The sequence below is a fragment of the Leptodactylus fuscus genome, chromosome 3 (genome assembly GCF_031893055.1).
Source record: "Leptodactylus fuscus isolate aLepFus1 chromosome 3, aLepFus1.hap2, whole genome shotgun sequence".
In the NCBI taxonomy this organism is placed as follows: domain Eukaryota; kingdom Metazoa; phylum Chordata; class Amphibia; order Anura; family Leptodactylidae; genus Leptodactylus; species Leptodactylus fuscus.
The window spans coordinates 119,301,353-119,325,298 of record NC_134267.1 but is presented as its reverse complement, the minus strand read 5'-3'; the positions used below and the strand labels follow the sequence as shown (position 1 = coordinate 119,325,298).

Genomic DNA, 23,946 nt, shown 5'->3' with positions numbered 1-23,946 from the left:
TTCTCAACCTGTGGGTCGCGACCCCGGCGGGGGTCGAACGACCAAAACACAAGGGTCGCCTAAAGCCATCGGAAAATACATATTTCTGATGGCTTTAGGCGCTGAGAAGCCGCGCTACTGTCCACAGCAGGGTAGATCCTCGTGGGCTAAAGGACCTGTGATGATGTCATGACCATGTGATCGTACTCTGGTGTGGGCGGAGCTATTCAGTACAGTGCCGAGTTACACAGGAAGAGCAAGCTGCAGTGAATGGAGACTGGAAGGTAAGTTGGAGAGAAGAGACTGCAAGTGTAAGCTGGCTGTGATTGAGCATGATAGTGGGGTGCAGGCTGTGTTTGAGCATGATAGTGGGGTGCAGGCTGTGTTTGAGCATGATAGTGGGGTGCAGGCTGTGTTTGAGCATGATAGTGGGGTGCAGGCTGTGTTTGAGCATGATAGTGGGGTGCAGGCTGTGTTTGAGCATGATAGTGGGGTGCAGGCTGTGTTTGAGCATGATAGTGGGGTGCAGGCTGTGTTTGAGCATGATAGTGGGGTGCAGGCTGTGCTTGAGCATGATAGTGGGGTGCAGGCTGTGTTTGAGCATGATAGTGGGGTGCAGGCTGTGTTTGAGCATGATAGTGGGGTGCAGGCTGTGTTTGAGCATGATAGTGGGGTGCAGGCTGTGTTTGAGCATGATAGTGGGGTGCAGGCTGTGTTTGAGCATGATAGTGGGGTGCAGGCTGTGTTTGAGCATGATAGTGGGGTTCAGGCTGTGTTTGAGCATGATAGTGGGGTTCAGGCTGTGTTTGAGCATGATAGTGGGGTTCAGGCTATGTTTGAGCATGATAGTGGGGTTCAGGCTGTGTTTGAGCATGATAGTGGGGTTCAGGCTGTGTATGAGCATGATAGTGGGGTTCAGGCTGTGAATGTGAGCATGATAGTGGGGTTCAGGCTGTGAATGTGAGCATGATAGTGGGGTTCAGGCTGTGAATGTGAGCATGATAGTGGGGTTCAGGCTGTGTTTGAGCATGATAGTGGGCTGCAGGCTGTGTGTCAGCAAGATGGGAGAAAGGGGGTTCAGGCTGTATGTAAGCATGATAGTGGGGTTCAGGCTGTGTGTGAGCATGATAGTGGGGTTCAGGGTGTGTGTGAGTATGATAGGGGGTTCAGCAGATTTAGTGGAAGAGAGCTTTTGTGATTAATTACTATGTTGAAATGATGTTTGATTACATAATGCATATCAGGTATTTACATTCTGAATCATAACTGTAGCAAAATTAAGGCTCGTTCACACAGAGGGGGCAGATTATGTGGCGAAATCCACGTCATAATCCGCCTCCTCACAATGGCGGTCTATTTAGACCGCCAGGCTTGTTTTTTGCCGCTCACGGAAAAAGAAAGCGGGCTGCCCTTTCTTCAGGCGGATTCTGCGGCTCGGTGAGCCACGGCATCCACCTGGCGGCAGCAACCTCCAGGGTCGGCCCATTCATTTGAGCCGACTTCGGGGGGGGAAGCCGCGACAGTCGTAGCAAGCGTGTTTTGACCAGAGAGTGACGCTCTCGGTGCCTAAATCCGCTATACCGCCCCTTGTGTGAACTAGCCCTTACAGTTATGAAGTAGCCAACAAAATTATTTTTTGGTTTGGGGTCACGGCAACATGAGGAACTGTATTGCGGGGTCACGGCATTAGAAAGGTTGAGAACCACTGTTTTAGAGGGAGGATTAAAAAGGCAATTTTTATTTATTTATCAGCACCAACGTTGTGAAACAAATAAAGCATTTGTTTCATAGGACAGGTCATTAATGTGGTGGTCAGAACTGCTCATACATGTGTTACTTCTATAAACTACAGATTAGAGAAACTGACTAGAAGGTTTCATGTGATCAGTACAATAACAAACAGCCTATCACACGGCAGACCTGAAGCCTTTATTAGGGCCCCTCAACTGTAGGTTGCAGCTGTGTCACCTCTGCAGCAATGCATATTGTTGCTCTTTAGACAAAGGAAAGTATAGGTGGGGAAAAAAAAAATCAAAGCAGCACTTCGATCTACCAATCCCCAGGCTTCTTTCTTTCTACTGTGTCACAACGTGTCACGAAAAAAAAAGTCATTTAAAGTGACAAGTCCGTTTTGAAAAATGGGGCTTTGTCCTTAAAGAGGACCTTTCACCATATCCGGGCACAGGCAGTTCTATATACTGCCAGAAAGCTGACAGTGCGCTGAATTCAGTGCACTGTCGGCTTTCCCGATCTGTGCCCGGTGTAAAGAGCTTACGGCCCGGTACCGTAGCTCTTCTATGGTCAGAAGGGCGTTTCTGACCATTAGCCAGAGACGTCCTTCTGCCTCGCGGCGCCAATCGCGCTGTGCTGTGGAGCGGGGAGGAACGCCCCCTCCCTCTGCTCACACAGCTCGTCCATAGACGAGCATTATCAGGAGCGGGAGGGGGCGTTCCTCCCGGCTCCACAGCACAGCGCGATTGGCGCCGCGAGGCAGAAGGACGTCTCTGGCTAATGGTCAGAAACGCCCTTCTGACTGTAAAGCGCTACGCTACCGGGACCGATAGCGCTTTACACCGGGCACGGATCGGGAAAGCCGACAGTGCGCTGAATTCAGCGCACTGTCAGCTTTCTGGCAGTATATAACACTGCATGTGCCCAGATATGGTGAAAGGTCCTCTTTAAAGAAGTTGACCAGGCTTTCTAAATAAACAAATAAATTGGGTCAGGAGGGTGAAAAAATAAAAAACAAACAGTGGACTCCCTCGCCAGCTGTGACGACCTATGCCCCTTCGGCTGAAGCCATTGATTGGCTTCAGAGGTCACGTGCGATAGGACCAAACTGTGCTGAGAGACCCTGGAGCACCAGGGACAGGTGAATATAATTATTTTTCACCTCCACTGCTCTAATTAATAAATTACATGTTAGCCTGGACAAATTCTTTATGACATGTGCATAAGAGGTTAAATATTTAAGCAAAAAAGTTATTTTTAGAAACTATTGAAGCATATAGACGTTGGTATAAAATTATTTTAAAAGAAATTGAGGAGCCATACCTAAAGTTTGCCAAAGAAGAGACTGCCATATTAGTCCAAAGAGTGGAACTAATTTCATGCAGTTGCTGAAGTCTCTCAACCCCCTCTCCAAGGCTCACACGTGAAGACAGGAGGGCTGGAAGACCATTCATATCCCCTGATGATGCTTTGCTTCTGCTGTCAGTCAGAACTTCAAAGAAGCATTTTGACAACACAGCACGGTTTAAAATACCAGGACCCTGAAAGAGAGCGTTAACCTTCAGTCAAAATCACAAAATAACCAAAAGCCTGCCTCACGCTACCACTGGTTAAAGGATATGTCACTAACTATATGCTATACATTCTGGATTGCCGATACATGAATAACCAAAACCAAAATTCAGTGGCATGGCGGGTAAAAATAGGAAGGTCAATTGTAATTTAGATAAAATGTTCATGATTTTGATTTAGGTGATAAATTGCCAGGCCCTACATGAAGGCATGGTTCACCTAAAAGCAAATATGTCTCATATTCTTTTGTGGTAAGCAAATGCAATCTACCGTATTTTTCGGACTATAAGACGCACCTAGGTTTTAGAGGAGGAAAATAGGGAAAAAAAATTTTGAAGCAAAAACTGGTAAAATATTTAATATATGGGAGTTGTAGTTTTGCAACAGCTGCAAGGCCACATTGACAGGTGACCCTGCAGCTGTACGGGGATGCATAGAGCGTTTTTTTTGCGGGGCCAGCTGTACTTTTTAGTTATACCATTTTGGGGGATATCTATTGCTTAGATCACTTTGTATTGAAAAAAAAAACAGGAGGTGATTTAGAACTTTTATTTATTTCATATTTTTAAAGCTTTTTTTTTTTTTTACTATTTTATTCCCCCCCGGGGGCTTGAACCTGCGGTCACTTGATCGCAAGTCCCATAGACGGCAATACAACTGTATTGCCGTCTATGGGACATTCTGTCTATTAGTATTACGGCTGGTCATAGAGACCAGCCGCAATACTAATACAGCCGTGACAGGCCGGGGAGCCTCATTAGGCTCCCGGCTGTCACCCGAACAGGTCGGCTCCTGCGATATCGCCGCGCAGGAGCCGGCCTGCAACTTTACAGGTACGGGGGGGAGAAGGGGCCGCTGATACTGACCCGGCATCCGCTGTACTAGAGAGGCGGATGCCGGCACGGGATAGACGCCGGGGCCTGAGACATCGCTGCCCTGCCCTGCATGAAGCCAGCGGCAGGGGCACGGAGGAGCCCCTGCCGCTGCTGGCTTCATGCAGGCAGAGGAGCGCAGCGATGTCTCAGGCCCCGGCACCTGTAATGGCGTCTATCCCTTGCCGGCTTCCGCCTCTATTACAGCGGATGCCAGGTGCCACCTTCAGACTATAAGACGCACCCTTCTTTTCCCCAAAAATTTTGGGGAAAAAAAGTGCGTCTTATAGTCCGAAAAATACGGTACATACCAGAAAATTAAATTTGGATGAAAATGGGTAAGTTACATTTATTTGTAAATTATTTAATAACCTTAGTCTAATTGTACATGATCATGTAGAGGTATTGGGTGGTGCATTTCTTACAAACCTTCATAGAAAGTTCCATGAGCACATTGGGAATGTCTGCATCCGCTTGGGAGTTATGCGATCTCCAGGATGACCAATAATCTGGGTCAGTGGTTATAGTACTATTCCAGAAACATGACAATACGCTGCTGATCAACTCTGACCACAACAATGCAACGTCACCAGAGTTAATCTGTAATGAAAATCAAAAGAATAAAATAAGTGTAAAAATGGTTTTCCTATTGTAATTAAGAAAGCCACAGTCTGAATTAGATTTCCACAGCAGGTAAGTGAAGGATAATGCAAGTGAAAGGGTTGTTTTAAATGGGTACAAGGGGTAAATTAAATCAACTAAATCAGCATGTAACATGCCCATATTTTAACCGGGGAATTAGTGTAGCTTCTGCTGAAAATTACTGCACAATTTTGTGGGGTATTTTTTTTTAGTTTTGTGGGTATAGCAAATAATTGCCTCCAGGGCAGAATATAGTAATAATATGCAGTGACATACTATCAACCAGAAGCATAAGTCATAATGCTCTGTGCCCCTGTACAACATCTATGAACATATTTACCATCTTAATAACGCATTTTTCATGAACTGAATAAACCAATACCTCAGACTGCCGGCTAAGGAAGCAGAAGGCTCGAAGCTTCTCTACAGGTACAGGTGTATGCTCCAGGCAAAAAACAACCAACTGGTTTAAGTCTGACTGTATGTTCTTTCTGTAAATTAGATCAAATTGTAGTCAGCCACTCACATATTAAATAGGTGTATGTATAGTTTCTTAATCGGTTAAGTTTTTATTGAACATTTTATAGAATACAAATAGACAAAGGCTAGTATAAAACAAACCTCTGACCTCATCAAGAAACCCAAATAACCCACCAAAATACCCAGTGTGCCCCCCCCCTTCCCCACGGTGCAAATGATATGAGTATTTAGTCTCTGGAAGTCACACCATAAGACCATCTTGTAGCAATCATATCTGCCTGGTGCCAGTCTAATACCCATTTACCAAGGGAAATCATCCCAGTCACCATATCACGGGGATGGGGTGGGGTGAAGTAAGGTGAGAGGGAGGTTGTGTGGAAGTTACATAGCAGAAAGCTGAACCATATATACAAATGCAAAACATACTAGGAGCTCCCTGAGACACCAAGAAATCACTCAAAACACTGCTAAGGGAGCCTTCACACGGAGTAAATGCGCGTGTATTTTTGAAAAATACAAGTGTAAAAGTAAGTCTCCCATTGACTCCAATGATATTTTTTACACGTGCAAAAATACGCCTGTATAATGTCATCGAAATCAATGGGAGTCTTATTTTTACACGTGTATTTTTACATGTGTATTTTGCAAAAATACACACGCGTTTACTCCGTGTGAAGGCTCCCTTAAAGGTACATGGGTGAAACCTTTTTAAAAAAAATAAAAATATTTTGCCTGGAAAACACCCTGAATCAAAAAACTCACCTAACATAGTAAGAATGGGAAAGCAGGTCAGTAATCATTTTGTACTGCCACAAGAGCATGAAGTATTCCATTCCAGGCCACATTTGAATTCGACTTGAAAGCTTTGCCAAACGTTCTTGGTTTGGTGGTTCACCTACACATTCTTCTTGACTCCTGTCTCCAGGTCCAAACAGAATACCTCCTTTCTTCATCTGTGATCTCAGTAGTTCCAATGACTCCATTAGATGAGCTAAAATTAAGACAAAAAACCCCCCAAAACAGATTATCTGCAAAGTTCACTATTTGAATTGTACTGAAAGAATGAGGGGTTTCTTTCAGTCATTTAAGAAAAAAAAAAAGTCATAATATGGAAAATTATTAACAATAGTATTAAAGTTTTATTTTAGCATTCAATCATTCTGAAAGTATTAGTTCCTTCAGTAGTGCAAGAAAATCTGCAATCTTAAAAGACTAAATATAAACGAGGTATGGTTGAAAGGTCTTCTCTGGGTAGCACGGATATTTCACACTTGACTAATGAGGGAGTGAAGTGGAGTTATATATTTGGCACTAGTAAGTGTTGGGGATTTTCTGATTCAATCTGAGACCCCACACTGATTTTTCTTGCTTATTTTATTGGGAGACATGGCACTATAGGATGTTCTAAAGCAGTCACAGAGGGTGGGATTATACAGCAAAGCTTACGGTTGTAAGCAGAACTTTACAACCCAAGCTGGACAAGGCAGGTGCCACAGAATGAATCTAGAAGAATTCAGTAAGAGTGTAAACAGAAGCCTAGGTGGCAGCCTTGCTGACTTGGGTGGCGGAAGCCTGATGCCAAACAGCCCAGGGTGCTCCGGCAGTTCTAATAGAAAAAGCAGGGAGACAGCAGTCTACCCATTAGTCTCTAGTCCTCCCCGATAGACCAAAAACCAAAAGGGGATGGAAGCCCAAGGAACTGCCAAGCACCAGCAAGGGTCCTCAGGGAGAGCATACAAGGCATCAAAATGACAGAAGGGGTCTGGACGAAATCCGGGCAGTGAAGTGAGCATGCCCACAGATGCTTTGGGTCTAGACAAAGGGAAAGTAAAACAACGTCCCAATTAAGTGGAAAGGATAAAAAAGAAAAGATGGTGGACGAAGGGCGACCTTGCCCTTGGGAAATTCCTGTGGAAAGAAGATATGGCCACCAGGAAGGCAAGCTGCCAGTTCAGTGGGAAGAGAGAGGTCTCACACAAAAGCACAAAGGGGGAACCTAGAGTTCCCCAAGGACAAGAATAAGGACCCACTGAGTAAGTGGAGATCATCAGGGTGGAAAACAGTGTGCTGCTCTATCCAGCAAGATTTTCACCTGAAGATGGGGAAAAAACAAAACAAAAAAAACACACCACAAAAGGATTTCAGAAAAGTGATGAAGTGATGGAGAAGGCAGGAAAACTGCCTTTATAAGAGAAGGAAAAGTAAAAAGCCTCTGAGCTAGGCCTGATTGGAGGTAGCCAAAATCCTGGGAAGAGAAAATAAGACGGCAGATAGCAGCCTAAACTTAGCACCATTACACACAGACCTGAGACTTGTGTAACAGATCTCACAGGGACGAAGTGAAGACCGCCTAGGGGAGCATGAGCACGATTGCAGTGAAGGTCTGAGTATCCTGGGACATGGCCATGAGAGAGGGAGCTCGAAGTTAAAGAAGGAGGCGAAGTAGTAGATATCCTGTGTGTTCCACCGGGAGCATAATGGTAGAAAAAAAACTGCTGTAGAAGTGACCACTTGCTCGGGTTGAGCATTTCTCGGTTCAGATAGGCTACTGGCCAATAGTCTACTCCTAGAATGTTCACTGCAAACAGAGCCGAAGGGTGAGGAGTGCGGTCTCCAGTGGAAAGGCCCTTCTGAAGCAGTTTGGCCTTTGCTGACACAAGGAGTAGCAAGGGAAGGCTGCAGTAAGGAGCCTGGGTGCTACGAAGGGAGAAAAGCACCCTCAGTCCGAGGGATCCATGAGGGAAGAGGAATCTGCCATGGGTAGAGCATAAGCAAAAGATAGCAAAGAGATGCCCTCCAGGGAGACCGGTACAGAGTAGCAGCACACTGGATGGAGCTAGCTGAGGCTCCAGGTCTTAGTCAGAGCCATTCTTCTTTTTAAGAAGCAGGCCAATCCTGTCCTGCAATGTCTGTGAAAAGAGTGGACTACATTATACCAGAGACCCATTAGCTATGGCGGCCATCATCTTTATAGACTCAGGATCGGCTGTACTATTATGGCGGATGTTGGGAAGGGGTTAAAAGCACCATTCTCATTGGATGGAACAATAGATTAATTGCAAGTCCTGATAAAAGAAATGATTGCTATGAAGTCATTTCATACAATTCCTGTGTGTTTTCTTGTCCAGACCTCTGGTATTTATTTCCTTTCCACCCCCCAGAAGGAAACTTAAGAATTTAAAACTCACAGACAATAGGGCAAAATCCCTACTTTGAGGATCTTAATTAAATTCTACCACAACAGTAGCAAATACCCTTGTAAAATTTTGAGAAATCTGTATGTACTGGTTGGAAACACCTGGAACTGCTATTTAGGCCAGATAAGAAAATTGGGACCAGATAAGACATGTAAGGAATTATACTGTACATGTCCCTAAAAAATCATAACCATAAATGTAAAATATTTGTTAATATATGGAATGGCTTCTAACCTGTTAAATTAATTCAGTTTTTATACATTTGCTATACATTTCAATGAAAATGATAGTTAAACGACTTTTGATAGCAAAAAAATATATAAAGTAAAAAATAATAATAATAAACTCAAATTTACCAGCATTAATTTCTTCTTGATTATTTGCTTGAAGAACAGAGGCCCAGGCTTGCAAAAGGTTGTGCTTTATTTCCAAAGCTGAGCAAGCAGTTTTCATCTTGTTGATTTCTAGCTGCCATGTGCTGTCTTGTTTAACAGGCCTCAGGTCTGTTACATTAAGTGGTGCACAGAGTGCTTTTAACGTCTGCACACATTGTACTACACAGTCCTCCTGTGTATTGTGAAATAAAATGTTCAAGATTAAAACCAAGGTAGAATTCACTTACACCGAGGCATTGGAGTCAGAGTTAGGAGCAATTATTGACACTATAAACTTAGGCTTCATGCACATGACTGTACATTTTATCTGCAATTGCGGATAGAAGCACAGACCTATACATTTCAATGGACCCTTAAACACAGCCATAGATTTTGCAGCTGTGTGTCCAGGCTGAATTGAAGAGCCACAATACATGGAGCAGGTCCAATACCTGTCCGTACTTGCGGCCCTATCAATTTATATTCAATATCAGTAAAAACCATGGATGACACAGATACCAATCCGAATATAAAATATTAAAAAAATATATAATAAAAAAAAAAATTAGATGCCTAGTTTGTTACTTATGTACTTTCTCACTAGTTTTTAATGAATAAGAGAATTCTGATTGTCAATACCAGTAAGCCATTTATGAAGAAGTCTGAGTCACAGTTGGACTCTGTAGAATAAGAGGAGTTGGAGGTTTGGCCTACCAACTCCAAAGCCTTGACTTATACGCCATAGGGACATAGTGTAACAGTAACAATCCAAAAACTATAGTGATGCTAATGCTTGCTACAGGAAAAGATTTCTCAAATAAATTGAAAGATGAAAATTCTATGTATGTGGAGATACCCAAGAGGGTTTTAGGTGCAAAACAGCCAAAGAATCAATGCAATAGTATAACCCATGCTTGAAAGTGCAGATGTAGCCATCACTATAGTGCTAAATCCAAATGGTCTAATGACCAAGTCAAGGCATGTAGTTTTACCATTATCTTTGGAACCAGAATTCAAATGGATGAACGAAACAACCATAGAAGGCTACAACTGACAATAGAGGTGTTGCTCAACCTTTTTTTTTTTTTTGGTAAGCCCTGCCCCAGCGATGTTCTTAAAATTCCTGTACTGTGACAAGGATTATTGTACCTGGTGCTATTAGCAGTTGTGGAAACACTATGATTAAGCCCTTGTTTTGGTGCTAAATTCTATGGCCAAATCAAAGAAAGGAGTCTCTGCTATTGGCTGTATTTTTGCACTCTGACACAGGGATATCATAGTACAAGGACCCAAAATACTTGGCATTGCAGGATACCATTTTGAAGGAGCCAGCACTTGCAATCCCCTACCCTGAATTGTGCTGTTGCTGAAAGTTGGGAAGGGGGATGGAATAAATTATAGGATTGACATTCCACATGCATAGGCGCATCTGTCATTGTTTTGGCAATGGCTACATATGGATGGATGAAGAAGTGCTAGAATCCTTTTAAATAAAGTTCAAAAAAAATGTAGCCACAAAAAGTTTATTAACCTTGATATAGACCTTCCGCTCCACTATCTTCACAGGAGCTGAATTATCCTATAACCTGCTCTACAGTTCAAGGGGGGTATCTACAGTCAATGGGTATTACATACCAAAATGCAATAACTTACAAAAGTGGCTAACTAGAAGATACTGTTGTAGTTCATGATATATTTACAGTATGCTTAAAAATGCTTTATTAGAAAGCTAAAGTCAGATATGCATTTTATTGACTTTATGGAGACTACTTATATCCAGGCAGCTCAGAGTGGCCATAAATAAAGCAAAAGGTAATAGTGCTATGGACAGAAGTTAAATACCTTGAATGGTAGCGGTCTACCAAGAACTTTCTGCAGCAATTTTATGCTAGCAGGTGACTGAGAAGAGGTTGCAGACAAGCACTCCTGAATATTCAAAGATATAGACTGGACTTCTTGAGAAAGCCTAGAACAGACAAGTGAATTCACATTATGTTGTACAGCTGACTTGAGAGCATGAGAGGAACCCAAAATAGCTGTATGAACGATTTTTAAGTTGGTATATGTACTGATAACATACTTAGATTATATAGCTTCTACAAGACTTCATAGTTTATGATAAGCAAGGAATTATACAAAGCACAAATCTGAAGTGCAAGACCTTTAAAGACATTGCTCAGGTAACACCAACCTGTTAACCTCATTTCCAAGGAAGAATTCCGAAAACTGTTTCACTGAATGCTTCGCAACCCAGTTCCAATGAAGTGTTAGCAAGGCTAGATCATTATCCTCTAAGCCAACATTTTCAGACACCAGCCTGAATCTATCACGCCACCTGAGGCAGGAGAAAACCTGAAAAATAGGAATCAGCAACTGTAAAACCTAGCAACAGTAATATACCATTGTGAATCTACACAAAAAAAAAAAAAAAAGCAAAATAAAATTATATATGGTCATAGTTAATTTTTTCTGACCCATGTAACCTAAATGGTTTCCATCCGTATACAGTCATCATAACAGTGCCCTGATGCTAAGTAGTTGAGTATAAAATTGGTAGGTAATCTCTTAATAATCTTTATCATCACAATTATTCTAGAATATGAGAAATAAGTTATTTCTTCAGGATGAATATAACAAACCCTTTCTTCAAATCAATGGAAAGTGACATGTAGGAATAAGATTTAAAATAGAGGCTCATATTTATTATGCCTTGTACACCAGATGTCAGGTGTACAAGGCATAAATAGTCGCCATTTTTAACGCAAAACACTGATGTTTTAAAACCCACACCCCCTTCGCCACTTTCCCAAAAAGGGGCATGGCGAAGGTGTGCATGGGGCCATCAAAAGTCTAGTGCATGCTGGGGACGTACATTTACTGCCAAACGCACAGCCTAGAAAGAGGGTTAGCTTCAACATAAATAGTTAGGTCCTGAAATATTTTGAACAATCCAACTGAAGTCCTTGCCGCACATGACCACTGAGAACAATCGGTAGTTTCAGCGGCCTAAGGAAAGGACCTGGGACATCATTCAGATACATCAACTGTGGGGTAACGGGTCCGAGGACTTCTGCCAGAACAAGCCCAGGGGCACAGTGGATCCAGACAGCCACAGAATCCGTGTGAAAATAGGGCATGTTGCATTTATTTCTGCTAGCGGAAAAAAACTGCTCTCATTGAAATGAAAGGGAGGTGTTTTTGCAGGCGAATTTTCAGGCAGATTCCACGTCAAAGTCCACCCGCAAAAAACTCCATGTGAACATACCTTTTAATATTTCTGCTCTCTCTGATGGATTTATTGATTTTTCAGTCTAATGATGGTCTGAGTTCAATTGAGAGCTCCTTTGTCCACATGTTGTGGTTTCATACCAACAACTTACAAATGAAATTGCTACACCTGGAATCAACTCCAGATCACTGTAGGAGTAAATACTAAAACATAACTTTTACTAATATTTGTTTAAAATTGGCCTAAATAAAATGATAACACAATTGCAGTATGACTTCACTATTATCAGGCAACAATTAGTATTTGTATTGCCTTCCCTATACAGTCATCTACAAAATAACTTTTTCCCATATGTAGCTCTCAGATAGTTTGTTGAGAACCACACAGTTTACCCCTTGATATCTGGGTACTAACAAATGCAGAGACCCAGTTGATCAGGTAGCAATCAACATCTCCCACCAGGTGAATGAAAGCTCTGTGGTCTATTTACTACATATGCAAGGCTGGCTGTGGCACAACAGGTCCCAGCCAGACCTTAAATAGCTCCATTCATCACAACGTTTTACAGTGATGTTCACATATGCTGCTAGGTATTTCTATATGGTGGAGCCTGTATTTAGCATTGCATTCACGGTATACCAATAATAAGGTCTGGAGCACTTCCTAGCACTGCAGCCTAGCCACAAGCTGTAGTTTCATCTCTCCCTGTGTAGTGTTAGTCAAACTGTCTACCTTACAGCCTCATAGGAGAGTTATTTAGTCTCCAATTTCTCTGCTATACTAAGTTACCAGGTCCTCCCCATTTGCTTTAGAGGTCCCTGGTTTCCCCTCTACGCAGTGTTTCGCTAGGGTAACTAGCTCATCAGGAGGATATTGATATGGGAAACGATGTCTCTGCAGTTAAAACTGCGATTCCCGTGCCCCTGATGGTGGGACACGGTACCTCTATACTGCCAGGGCAGTTCCATATTTTACTAATATAGGAAACTTAACATTTGCAGTACCTGGCTTCCAAACAGTAATAAATAAAAAAAAAAACAAAAAAAAAAAAAACCCAAAACAGAATTATTGTAAAGATTTCATTTTCAGAAGCACATGAAAACAAACCAAAAATGAAAGTACATGTTTAAATTTACAATACTAAAATACACTTATAAACAAGATCCCACCTTACAAGTTGCTTCATCTGTCAATGGAGAAAAGCTAGATTCAAGGTATTCACAGACAAGCATGTCCCAGAGGTCAAAAAACGCAGCAAGTTGGGCTACTATTGGATGAGGAAGATCCTGATGGACAGCTGGATCTATCAAAGAGTAATAAGAAATACAGTTTCAAGACAATGTATTTCCCTAAGAGTTAATGATCACTTGAGGCAAGCAGTAACCTCTTTGGGCTCATCATGGGAAATTTGAAGGTTTACTCTCCATCTATACAGGACATATGAACTTACATATACATGTCACACTATATGACCAGGCGTATGAGGACGTCCTTTCTAAGGCTAGGTTCACAATCTACTTTCCTGTCCACATGTTCCGTGTGGAGATCTCGCGACAAGCACACGGACCCCATTATAGTCTATGGGGTCCGTGTGCTTTTACTGCACAGCGCTTGCAAATGCATTAGGTAGTCCGATTGGCAGGTACCCATGTGAACTCCCCAAACGGATTACCAAATGCAGATGTGAACGAGGGGTCAGTGACCATTGTCTGCTATGTGTGTGAGAGCAGGGAGGCTGCTGATGACTTGATTAGCCTTCCCTGCTCGCTCACACAGCAAACCGTGCTCACTGAGAATTCTGGGTGCTCGTTGCTGGCTATTTAACATGTGAATAAAAGCGGGCTCATTCAAAAATGACTGAGGGGGATTAACATACAAAAGGTATGTGTGGAATAGCCTTTCTAAAGGCTATGCAAGTATATGCTTACTTAACCCCTTCCCGACATGCGCCGTAATAGTACGGCGCATGTCGGGTCTGTAACTATGGCGACCGCCCGGGAGCCGGGCGGCCGCCATAGCCACCGGGTGTCTACTGCTTTAAGCAGTAGACAACTGGCTCTAATGCCTCCGATCGGTCCCCGGACCGATCGGAGGCATTAACCCCTCCGGGGCCGCGGTCAAAGGCGCCGGAGGCGCCATTTTCCCGGCGGCGCATGGGCGCCGCCATTTTGGCCGGGATCGCCGGCTCCTGGAGCATGCTCCAGGGCTGACGTCCCGTTGCCATGACAGCCGAGAGCCTTGTACAGGCTCCCAGGCTTGTCTGCAAATCCTTTCTTTTGCAGGCTGGTCTATGCAGCCTGCAAAAGAAAGGATGCTTTTTTGCAATGCATTGCAATGCATTAGCATTGTAATGCATTGCATTAGTGATCAGACCCCCTGGGATTCAACACCCCTAGGGGGTCTAATAAATGCAAAAAATAAAAATAAAAAAAAAGTTAAAAAAAATATCAAAAAATATAAAAAGAATTAAAAGTTCAAATCACCCCCCTTTCCCTAGAACACATATAAAAGTAGTTAAAAACTGTGAAACATATACATGTTAGGTATCCCCGCGTCCGAAATCGCCCGCTCTACAAATCTATAAAAATATTTTTCCTGTTTGGTAAACGCCGTAGCGGGAAAAATAGTCGAAAGTGCCAAACTGCCGTTTTTTCACTGTTTTGATTCTGATAAAAATTTGAATAAAAAGTGATCAAAGCAATAACATTTCCCAAAAATGGTAGAACTAAAAAGTACACCCGACCCCGCAAAAAAAGACGCCCTACTTACGTATAAAAAAGTTACGGCCGTCGGAATATGGCGACTTTTAGAAAAAAAAATTTTTTAACACAGTTTTGGAAATTTTTTAGGGGTCAAAATGTAAATAAAACCATATAAATTTGGTATCCCTGGAACCGTACTGAAACACAGAATATAGGGGACAGGTCATTTTGGCTGCACAGTGAACGCCGTAAAACCAAAGCCCATAAGAAAGTCGCAGAAATGCATTTTTTCTTCAAATCCACCCCATTCTGAATTTTTTTCCTGCTTCCCAGTACATTGTATAGAATAATTAATGGTAGCATCATGAAGAAAAATTTGTCCCGCAAAAATTAAGACCTCATATGGCTCTGGGAGCGGAGAAATAAAAAAGTTATGGGGTTTAGAAGGAGGAGAGTCAAAAACGAAAATCAAAAAATGCCATCGGCGGGAAGGGGTTAAAAATGAATTTTCCCAATTATAGAATCCCTCTAAAGCATGGTAAAGAAGATTGCATCGGAAAAATAAAATGCACTGTTGGATGTCTTCATCTTCTATGAGAACTCTCATCAGAAGGCATACGGATGGAATATACCACTCTCCACATTCTTACCATCTACACGTATGAAGTGCTGACTGGCGCTTCCAATGTTGAGAAAGCCACAACAGACATCACTATTTAGCATGACAATAAAACAAACAATACCTTTGTGAAATTCAACAGCTATTTTCAAAGCACTTAGTCTTTTTGGTTTCCTGGACACATGTGACTCGGTAAAAGATTGCTTTTGTCGGTTGATAAGCAGAATTGCCCTGTCAAAAAAAAAAAAAATATATATATATATATAGATTTCTTCATTCCTAAATCCAAACTGTCATACAACACCCACACAACAACATCTGAAAGTAAAATGTTCCATTTGAATTACTAGTTTTGCTTGGTAGTGCTGGCTTTAGCTCAAGAGAAGAGAGGTACACATTCTGAAGTTAGGCAACAGATTACGTAACAATGTACCGTATTTTTCGGACTATAAGACGCACTTTTTTCCCCCCAAATTTGGGGGGAAAAGAAGGGTGCGTCTTATAGGCCGAATGTGGCGCCTGGCATCCGCTGTAATAGAGAGGCGGAAGCCGGCAAGTGACAGACGCCATTACAGGTGCCGGGGCCTGAGACATCGCTGCGCTCCTCTGCCCTGCATGAAGCCAGCAGCGGGAGGAGTGATGCTATTCCGCTCCTCCGTCCCCCCCGCCGCTGGCTTCATGCAGGGCAGAGGAGCGCAGCGATGTCTCAGGCCCCGGCGTCTATCCCTCCCCGGCATCCGCCTCTCTAGTATAGCGGATGCCGGGTCTGCAGTCTGTATCAGCGGCCTCTTCTCCCCCGGGGCCGGTCCCCACCGGCCCCGTACCTGTAAAGTTGCAGGCCGGCTCCTGCGCGGCGATATCGCAGGAGCCGACCTGTTCGGGTGACAGCCGGGAGCCTAATGAGGCTCCCAGGCCTGTCACTGCTATATATTAGTATTGCGGCTGGGTCTATGACCAGCCGCCGTAATACTAATAGACAGAATGTCCCATAGACGGCAATACAGTTGTATTGCCGTCTATGGGACTTGCAATCAAGTGACCGCAGGTTCAAGCCCCGGGGGGGGGGGGGGGGGATAAAATAGTAAAAAAAAAAAAAAAAAAAAAAAGCTTTAAAAATATATAATAAAAATATGAAATAAATAAAAGTTATAAATCACCTCCTGTCCCTAGAATATATATATATATAAAAGTAGAAAATCATATATCATAAACCACCGGGTTTTTTTTTTCAATAAAAGGTGATCTAAGCAATAGATATTCCCCAAAATGGTATAACTAAAAAGTACTTCTGGCCCCGCAAAAAAAAAACACTCTATGAATCCCCGCACAGCTGCAGAGTCACCTGTCAATGTGGCCTTGCAGCTGTTGCAAAACTACAACTCCCATATATTAAATATTTTACCAGTTTTTGCTTCAAAATTTTTTTTCCCTATTTTCCTCCTCTAAAACCTAGGTGCGTCTTATAGTCCAGTGCGTCTTATAGTCCGAAAAATACTGTATGTAGATTTGTCAAACAAATGTAATATAGGCCCATAATTAGCAGAACCAAAAATATTAGTAATAAATTTAAATTTAAGGTTCTTGACATTCATATGTGGCACATACAAAACCTTACCGATTTATTACACTATCCAACTGGCTAAATATTTCTGCATCTGGTTCCATGCCTGTATCAAGTGTGAGGGAATGTCTCATGATGTCCAACAATTGCATATTCCAGCGAGGATCGAGTGGAACACAATTTTCACCTACATTATAAAAAAAATAAATGAATAACTAAAATATTCTACATACACTTGTTCATCCCACCACTTGGACCGAGGTTCAAGTAAAAAATTGGATTTTTGTAGTTACCGTCAAATCACTTTGTATTCATTTGGGGGAGACAGAACCATGAGTATAGGCCCAGCCACTAGGAGGCTGACCGTGGAGGGGAAAAAAGTGTTGGCTATGAACTCTCCACAGACAGGGATTTAATCAGTTTTGTAGGAGTAAGACAACAAGCACCAATATGTCTTGAGCCCAGGAAGAGAACCACGGACAACAGTCGAGAAGGAAAAAAAAAAAAAAAAAAAAAAAAGACGGGGTCTATGTTCCCCCAGTGATAGTGATCATCACTAACAGACTTAGGAGGTAGGAAGGGAAGAGAAAACTGCATGGCATATTAGGAGAGGGAGGGGCCTCCTAAAAGTAGAGCCGACTGCGTATGCTCGCAATTGCGGCCTCGGAACTAGGCCGCGCATGCGCAGTCGGCTCTACTAGTGTAAGAGCCGACAGAGAGACGCTGCTGAAGAAAGAAGGGGAGGATCCAGCAGAAGACAGAGGCGGCGCAGGATCCTGTTCTCGGGCAGTGGTGGGGACGCCCTCATTGCATTTTCAGCGCTGGGGCCCGCCCCCATTGCTGCCAGAGAACTAATTTACATACCGGTAAAAAACGGTATTACTAAGGAACGGCGTGGCGGAGATCCCATCTAAAGGTAGGAGACGAATAGCCTTTCTAAAGGCTATTCCGACGTGTTAGCCACAGAAAAAAGTTTTCTAATGGTAGAATCCCTTTAAGAATAAGCAAGGGAAGGTCAGTGATGAAGTACAACACTGTGCCCTGCCAATGACACTAGAGAGGAGGCCTCATGAACATTTTGCATTTCTGAATAGAAGGCACTCTGACCTCACACAGATGACATCCAAGTGCTTTCAATGCGCCATTCAACTCTATGTTAGGTGGGGAGAAGGGAGTTCAGTACCATTATCATGGTTCAGGATAGGATCTGCGCTATTATTATTGGAACTTGAATCCGAGGATAAGAGGTCCTGAGTCAGGGCATCCCAGTGACTTATTTAAAAGTTAACAAGACATGCTACTACCTCAACTATTAGACTTTCAGAAGTCACTGAATGAGAAAATTACTGGGTGAAACATCGTATACATTGTCAGGGCTGCCAGCATTGAGCACCCTGCCGAGAAGGATCTTATAAGCGCTTCATGTGTAAAAGGAGATGCTAGCTAGAAATATGTGCATATATTTCCAACAACAAATTAAAAAATAAAAACAATAATTACCTAATCTTGAAGTGCAGAGGAGTTTCATAACACTACTCATTTCGTCACATAGTGGACTAGAGTAGAACCTATTCAAAGCTTGTGCCCCGGCATCAATTTCTATACGTACATGATCTGATCATAAATAAAAGTGAATACTTTGTCAATGCAAGTTACTCTGAATTCTGTAACATACACCTGGAACAGCTGTACATAATGCAATATTGTGGAAGAGAGCATAAATCATTTTATTTATAGAATAAAACAAATAAAGCTTCGTTCAACAGAATACATAAATAACCAACCACTAAATATGTAATGGTGTTATGTACTTTTGATAACAATATGAAGTCAATCAAATAGTTTTCTAATTAATCCAAATGAACACTGCTCTGGCAGATTACTAAGTAGATACTGTAGATCACTTTAATTCAAAGATATTATAGTGAGAGCTATCAGAAAGCAACGTATGTACCATGGAAGAAAAGCAAATAAAAGAAAAGGAACTTTAGACGTAACACACCTAGCTCAGGTGGCAATTTTTTGGATAAATGAGATAGCCAGCGCATTCTTAGAATCCAATCTAATGAACTTGATTTCTCAATGATCAGTTGGACAGAATGTTGAATAACTTTAGGATCATCCATCCAGACATCTTCCATTTCTAAAGCATCGAAATTGAGATTGTCTATACTGGGTGACTTTGCTATCATTTGAAGATCTTGTATAGCAAGTGGAATTTTTCTGTAATACATGGAATAATAGAAAAAAAAATGCATTATGTTCGTATAATGTTAGCTAGACTCATACTACAGACATCTTCAGCCAACCACTACAGAATATATTGAAAAATGGAGCAAAGAAATGGACAGGAGAGGACACTTGTTTTTCAGAAATATAAGCAAAATTCCCACACAATTGCGGTATTTCTTATCTTAACCACTTCAGTACCGGGCCAATTTGTGGTCCAGGACCAGACACATTTTGTGCGGTTTTGAGGGCTGTAACATTTTTCTCGTATGTCTCAGTCAACTAATTTTTGCGTCTTTTTTCAGGGACACATACGGCTTTATTTTTGTTATCTGTATTTTCGTATGTGTTTTAATTTTTTTTATATCCAGGAAAATATAAACAAAATAGGAGGGAAATTGTGTCTGGTTTTCAATTTTCAATCAGTTTCTCCTCTCCGTTACGGTAATTTTTTATTTTGTATGGTGTTGTCGGGGGTGGGGCTATAACCTTTAATAGCAGAGTTTTAATAGCGTATTATTTATTTACTTTTTAATTATATTTTTATTTTATTTTCCTTCCAGATTGTGTCCCCATAAGGTGATAAGAGACCTTTGGGGACATCTGATCTTTTTTTGTACATTTAACCCCAGTTGCAGGAGAAATACAGCCTCCTGCACGCTGTATATACAGCTTACTGAGCTGATCTGGGGTCCTGTAGGACCCAGCAGCTTTTGCAAGACTCTGCTCCCGGTGGATCACGTGTCCGCCAGGTCAGAGGGCAGCTGAATTATGGCAGCGTCCATAGCTGTGTATACAGCGCTCATTGAGCGCTGTATACACAGCGATCGAGAAGGCAGGGAAGGGAATGAATCTTCCCTGTCTTCTCTCTGGGAGCTCTGGCTGAAGTTACAGCTGGCTCCATTGAAAGCAGCTGCACGATCTCTGTGCAGCTGCTATGTTCTGACTGGACGTACAGGTACGTCCTGTCAGAACTAGGCAACCACTTCCCGGACGTATATAGTCTATGGGCGGTACAGGTACGTCCTGTCAGAACTAGGCAACCACTTCCCGGACGTATATAGTCTATGGGCGGTCCGGAAGTGGTTAAAGGGGCTCAATCACTGGGAAAAGTCATTTTTAACTAATCACATCCTTGCATAGCCTTTAGAAAGGCTATTCCACTCCTACCTTTTGTATGTCAATTGCCTCAGTGGTTTTTGAATAAGTCCATGCTTATTTATATGCTAATTAGACTAGTGCACGATACATCGTGCACACCTCTCCCTGTTGTTTCCTATGGGTGTATACAGCACAGGCTGCTGCTGCTGATTCTGCTTCCTGTTTGCACACACACATAGGAGATAATAGAAGAGACGAGTGCTGCTGGGAACTTCCTGTGCTGGCTGGAAGCTCATTAGCATATGAATAAAAACGAACTTATTCAGAAACCACAGAGGCAATCTGCATACTAAAGGCAGGTGTGAAGTAGCATTTCTAAAGCCTATGCAAGGATGTGTTTAGTTAAAAATGACTTTTCCCAGTGATAGAGCCCCTTTAAAGGGGCTCTATCACTGGGAAAAGTCATTTTTATCTAATCACATGCTTGCATAGGCTTTAGAAAGTCTATTCCACACTTACCTTTTGTATGTAGATTGCTTCAGTGGTGTCTGAATAAGTCCGTTTATATTCATATGCTAATGAGCCTCCAGCCAGCACAGGAAGTTCCCAGCAGCCTCCTCTCTCCCATTATCTTCTATGTGTGGGGAGCAAACAGGAAGCGGGTCATCAGCAGCAGTAGGAGCAGCCTCCCATAGAAAACAGCAGGGAGAGGTGTGCACCATCTATCGTGCACTAGTCTAATTAGCATATGAATATAAACGGACTTATTCGGAAACCACTGAGGCAATCTACATACAAAAGGTAGGTGTGAAATAGACTTTCTAAAGGCTATGCAAAGGTGTGATTAGTTAAAAATGACTTTTCCTAGTGATAGAGCCCCTTTAAAATCCTCATTTGCAAATATCGTGCTGGAACTGATAACTGAGAAAAATGCACCCACTGACTTCTATTTGCTAGGGAACGTACTGTATGCCCAAACACTGTGTCCTTAATGAAAATTGGCACACAGGCATTTTATAAAAAGCATTTAAATGGAAGAAGCTTCTGAGAATTATATTAAAGGGGTTGTCCATGCAAAAATGGACAACTGTGTAAACTTTCAAATCAGCCAAGGATTACAGATCATGTCAGTATGAATTTTCTATTTACCTGACAAGCCTGACTTACACGGCTTGTCCTGGACAACTCTTTGCCCACAGCGAAGACGCGGAGGAAAAAAAATCGCAGTGTTGTACAGTGCAGGCAAAGTGGATGGGATTCATGCGAATCCCATCCCCACTTTGCGGAAAAGATTGCAGCGTGGACATGCTGTGATTTGCAAAGCTGTTGCAGCTCTGCAAATCGCAGCATGTCAATTACATCTACGGAAACGCCAGTGGCTTTCCCGTAGATATAAATGTTAAGAGAAAGTCCGCAGAGGAAAACTAGCTGCGGTTCTTTCCGCAGTGCTTTAGCGATGTGATGCGATTACGGCCCGTGGGGCCTTAGCCTTAAAGTCTCTAGCTTCCAACGTGGACAGGATCAACAACAACAGAAAACAGGCAAAAGCCACAAACAGCATTAGACATGGTAGGACAGGCTATGTACACAATATTAGAGGATTTTTTATATATATATATATATATATATATATATATATATATATATATATATATACACACACACACACACACATTTATTGTGCAATTACTTTTTTAAATTTATATTTGTTACATTTAGCATTTACCTGTTGATCTTTAGGTAATGTCTGTTAAGGATATAAAGAAGGACTTGTCCATCTCGTAGAATAGTAGATAAAATAGAGTCCTCAGCAGAAAGAATGGCATCAGGTACTTTATCAGGCCACAATCCAAGAGATAACAAACAACCTCCATCAGTGGGTTTGAGCGCACAGAGTTGACTTTGAATAATATTCTGCACTTGCTGAAAAAGAAAAAGCACCATATAGTTAATAGAAACTAAAAAAAACACTAATCTTATTATTCTGAAGGGTGTAACAAATTCTTTAATTAGGAAAGTAACACCATTCACATTGACATGCTGGCCAACATATAAACCGTCAAAACAGAACTGTGAAACCAAAAGGTGTCACAAAAAGGGTCTAAAAGAAGTAAATTAAATTCCCATGGAGCCAGAAGATGATGAATGAAAAAGTGGGTACCCTTATTAGGCACAATGTTCACAAACACCCCACAAATACCAGGGATATATGCATTTATCCAAAAATGTAAAGTTTTATAAACTTTTTAAACTAGATCATTAAACAATTAAATATTTTTGCTAATCTTTATTTTCAATTGTACATGTTTTTAAATAGTATTTTCTCTACATAATTATGGGGGCACCTTGTCAGAGCTTCTTCTCTGCTCTGAAAATGTATTAATATTCTTTATTACTATTCTTTATTCTTGTGGCAATAGTCTGCAATAGACTAGAGGTGACTCACTGAGGTCTTTTGGACACCTTGGACGCATTGCTTAGCTTGTCCAAGACACACCCTAAGGACTACTTAAATACAGTGCGATACTACCTACATTGCATTACTCTAATGTAGATATAGCTTGCAGAAAGCAAAATTAGCAGGACTCACGGGATGAAACTACCACTATAACAGTTGCTCTGGGGCCCGCAGCTATACGGGGTTCAGTCGCCCCAACCCCCCAGATCTCTCCTGTCCACAACACCCTCTGCATCACCTTTAGTATCCAGGGCACTGGACATCACATCCAGTCACGGATGTTGTTCAGCATCTGGACGTGATGCATGGAGACACATGGGGCCCATGGAAAGTGGAGGTGATCTTGGGCAGAAGCTGTATGGGGGCTGTATACTGTAAAAGGAGCAACTGCTATGTACTAAAGCAGCAGTATACTGTATGGATGGGTCAGTAACAACAAGGTGGGAGAGGGAGGGTGGAACACCATTAAACAGTGTGAAGTGACAGGAAAGGTGGCAGGGGATAGTCAAAAGTTTGCTATGAGGCCTTGTCTTTCCCAGTAGTACCCTACTTTCATACATTTCGCTTATAAAAAGAAAGTGATAATTTTAACAAATTGAGGACAAGTTAAACGTTATACTATATGTAGACTGTAGCAAGTCACATCTGTTAAGTGTGTTTAACATATATCTTATGGTGTCAGGGATGAGGGGACCATGAGGGAAATGTCAATCATAACCAGGAGGTGTGACTAGCAAGCAGAATTTTTATTCTTTCATACATTTGTAATGTCACTTTCCTGCAACAGAAAGATTACAGAGGGCACCAATGAAAAGGGAATTACTTCATCCTGCACATGGTGGCGTTAGGTTATAGTGAAAAGAAATCACCTGAGAGGTTCCCTTCAACATAAAAGATATGTAAGAATCGCCAATTTCTGTGCGTTAGGCAGACCCGATACATAAAAAGTGCACAAAACCCACCAGTTTCTGCAAGAACTTACCTGCTGGACCACAGCTGTGGGATGACAGTACACAAACACTTCACTACAGGCATTTTGGAAAGCTTGTTCTAGGTCAATTCCTCTTTGTAGCTGCTGGGATATCAGAACACCAGCATGAAGTAAATAAGAAAGCGAACTGCATGGGGAACCTAAAAATGATTTGCAAAATAAAAACAATTTAAATTTTTCCCTTTTAAAAATATAAAAACAACCATAGT

General features: G+C 42.0%; 1 protein-coding gene across 1 annotated transcript in view; it reads right to left on the bottom strand.

Annotated features, from left to right (window-relative positions):
• Positions 1 to 23,946, bottom strand: part of MDN1 (midasin AAA ATPase 1) — a 146,965-nt gene that overhangs the window by 50,643 nt on the left and 72,376 nt on the right. The window contains exons 47-60 of the mRNA XM_075268181.1: positions 23,729 to 23,877; positions 22,015 to 22,211; positions 18,961 to 19,181; positions 18,459 to 18,572; positions 17,013 to 17,145; positions 15,522 to 15,628; positions 13,246 to 13,379; positions 11,039 to 11,199; positions 10,690 to 10,813; positions 8,830 to 9,040; positions 6,039 to 6,267; positions 5,179 to 5,287; positions 4,584 to 4,754; positions 3,034 to 3,251 (exon numbers count right to left, since the gene is read on the bottom strand). Of these exons, the coding sequence (XP_075124282.1) occupies positions 3,034 to 3,251; positions 4,584 to 4,754; positions 5,179 to 5,287; positions 6,039 to 6,267; positions 8,830 to 9,040; positions 10,690 to 10,813; positions 11,039 to 11,199; positions 13,246 to 13,379; positions 15,522 to 15,628; positions 17,013 to 17,145; positions 18,459 to 18,572; positions 18,961 to 19,181; positions 22,015 to 22,211; positions 23,729 to 23,877 (2,278 nt within the window). The remainder of the gene's footprint in view (positions 1 to 3,033; positions 3,252 to 4,583; positions 4,755 to 5,178; positions 5,288 to 6,038; positions 6,268 to 8,829; positions 9,041 to 10,689; positions 10,814 to 11,038; positions 11,200 to 13,245; positions 13,380 to 15,521; positions 15,629 to 17,012; positions 17,146 to 18,458; positions 18,573 to 18,960; positions 19,182 to 22,014; positions 22,212 to 23,728; positions 23,878 to 23,946) is intronic.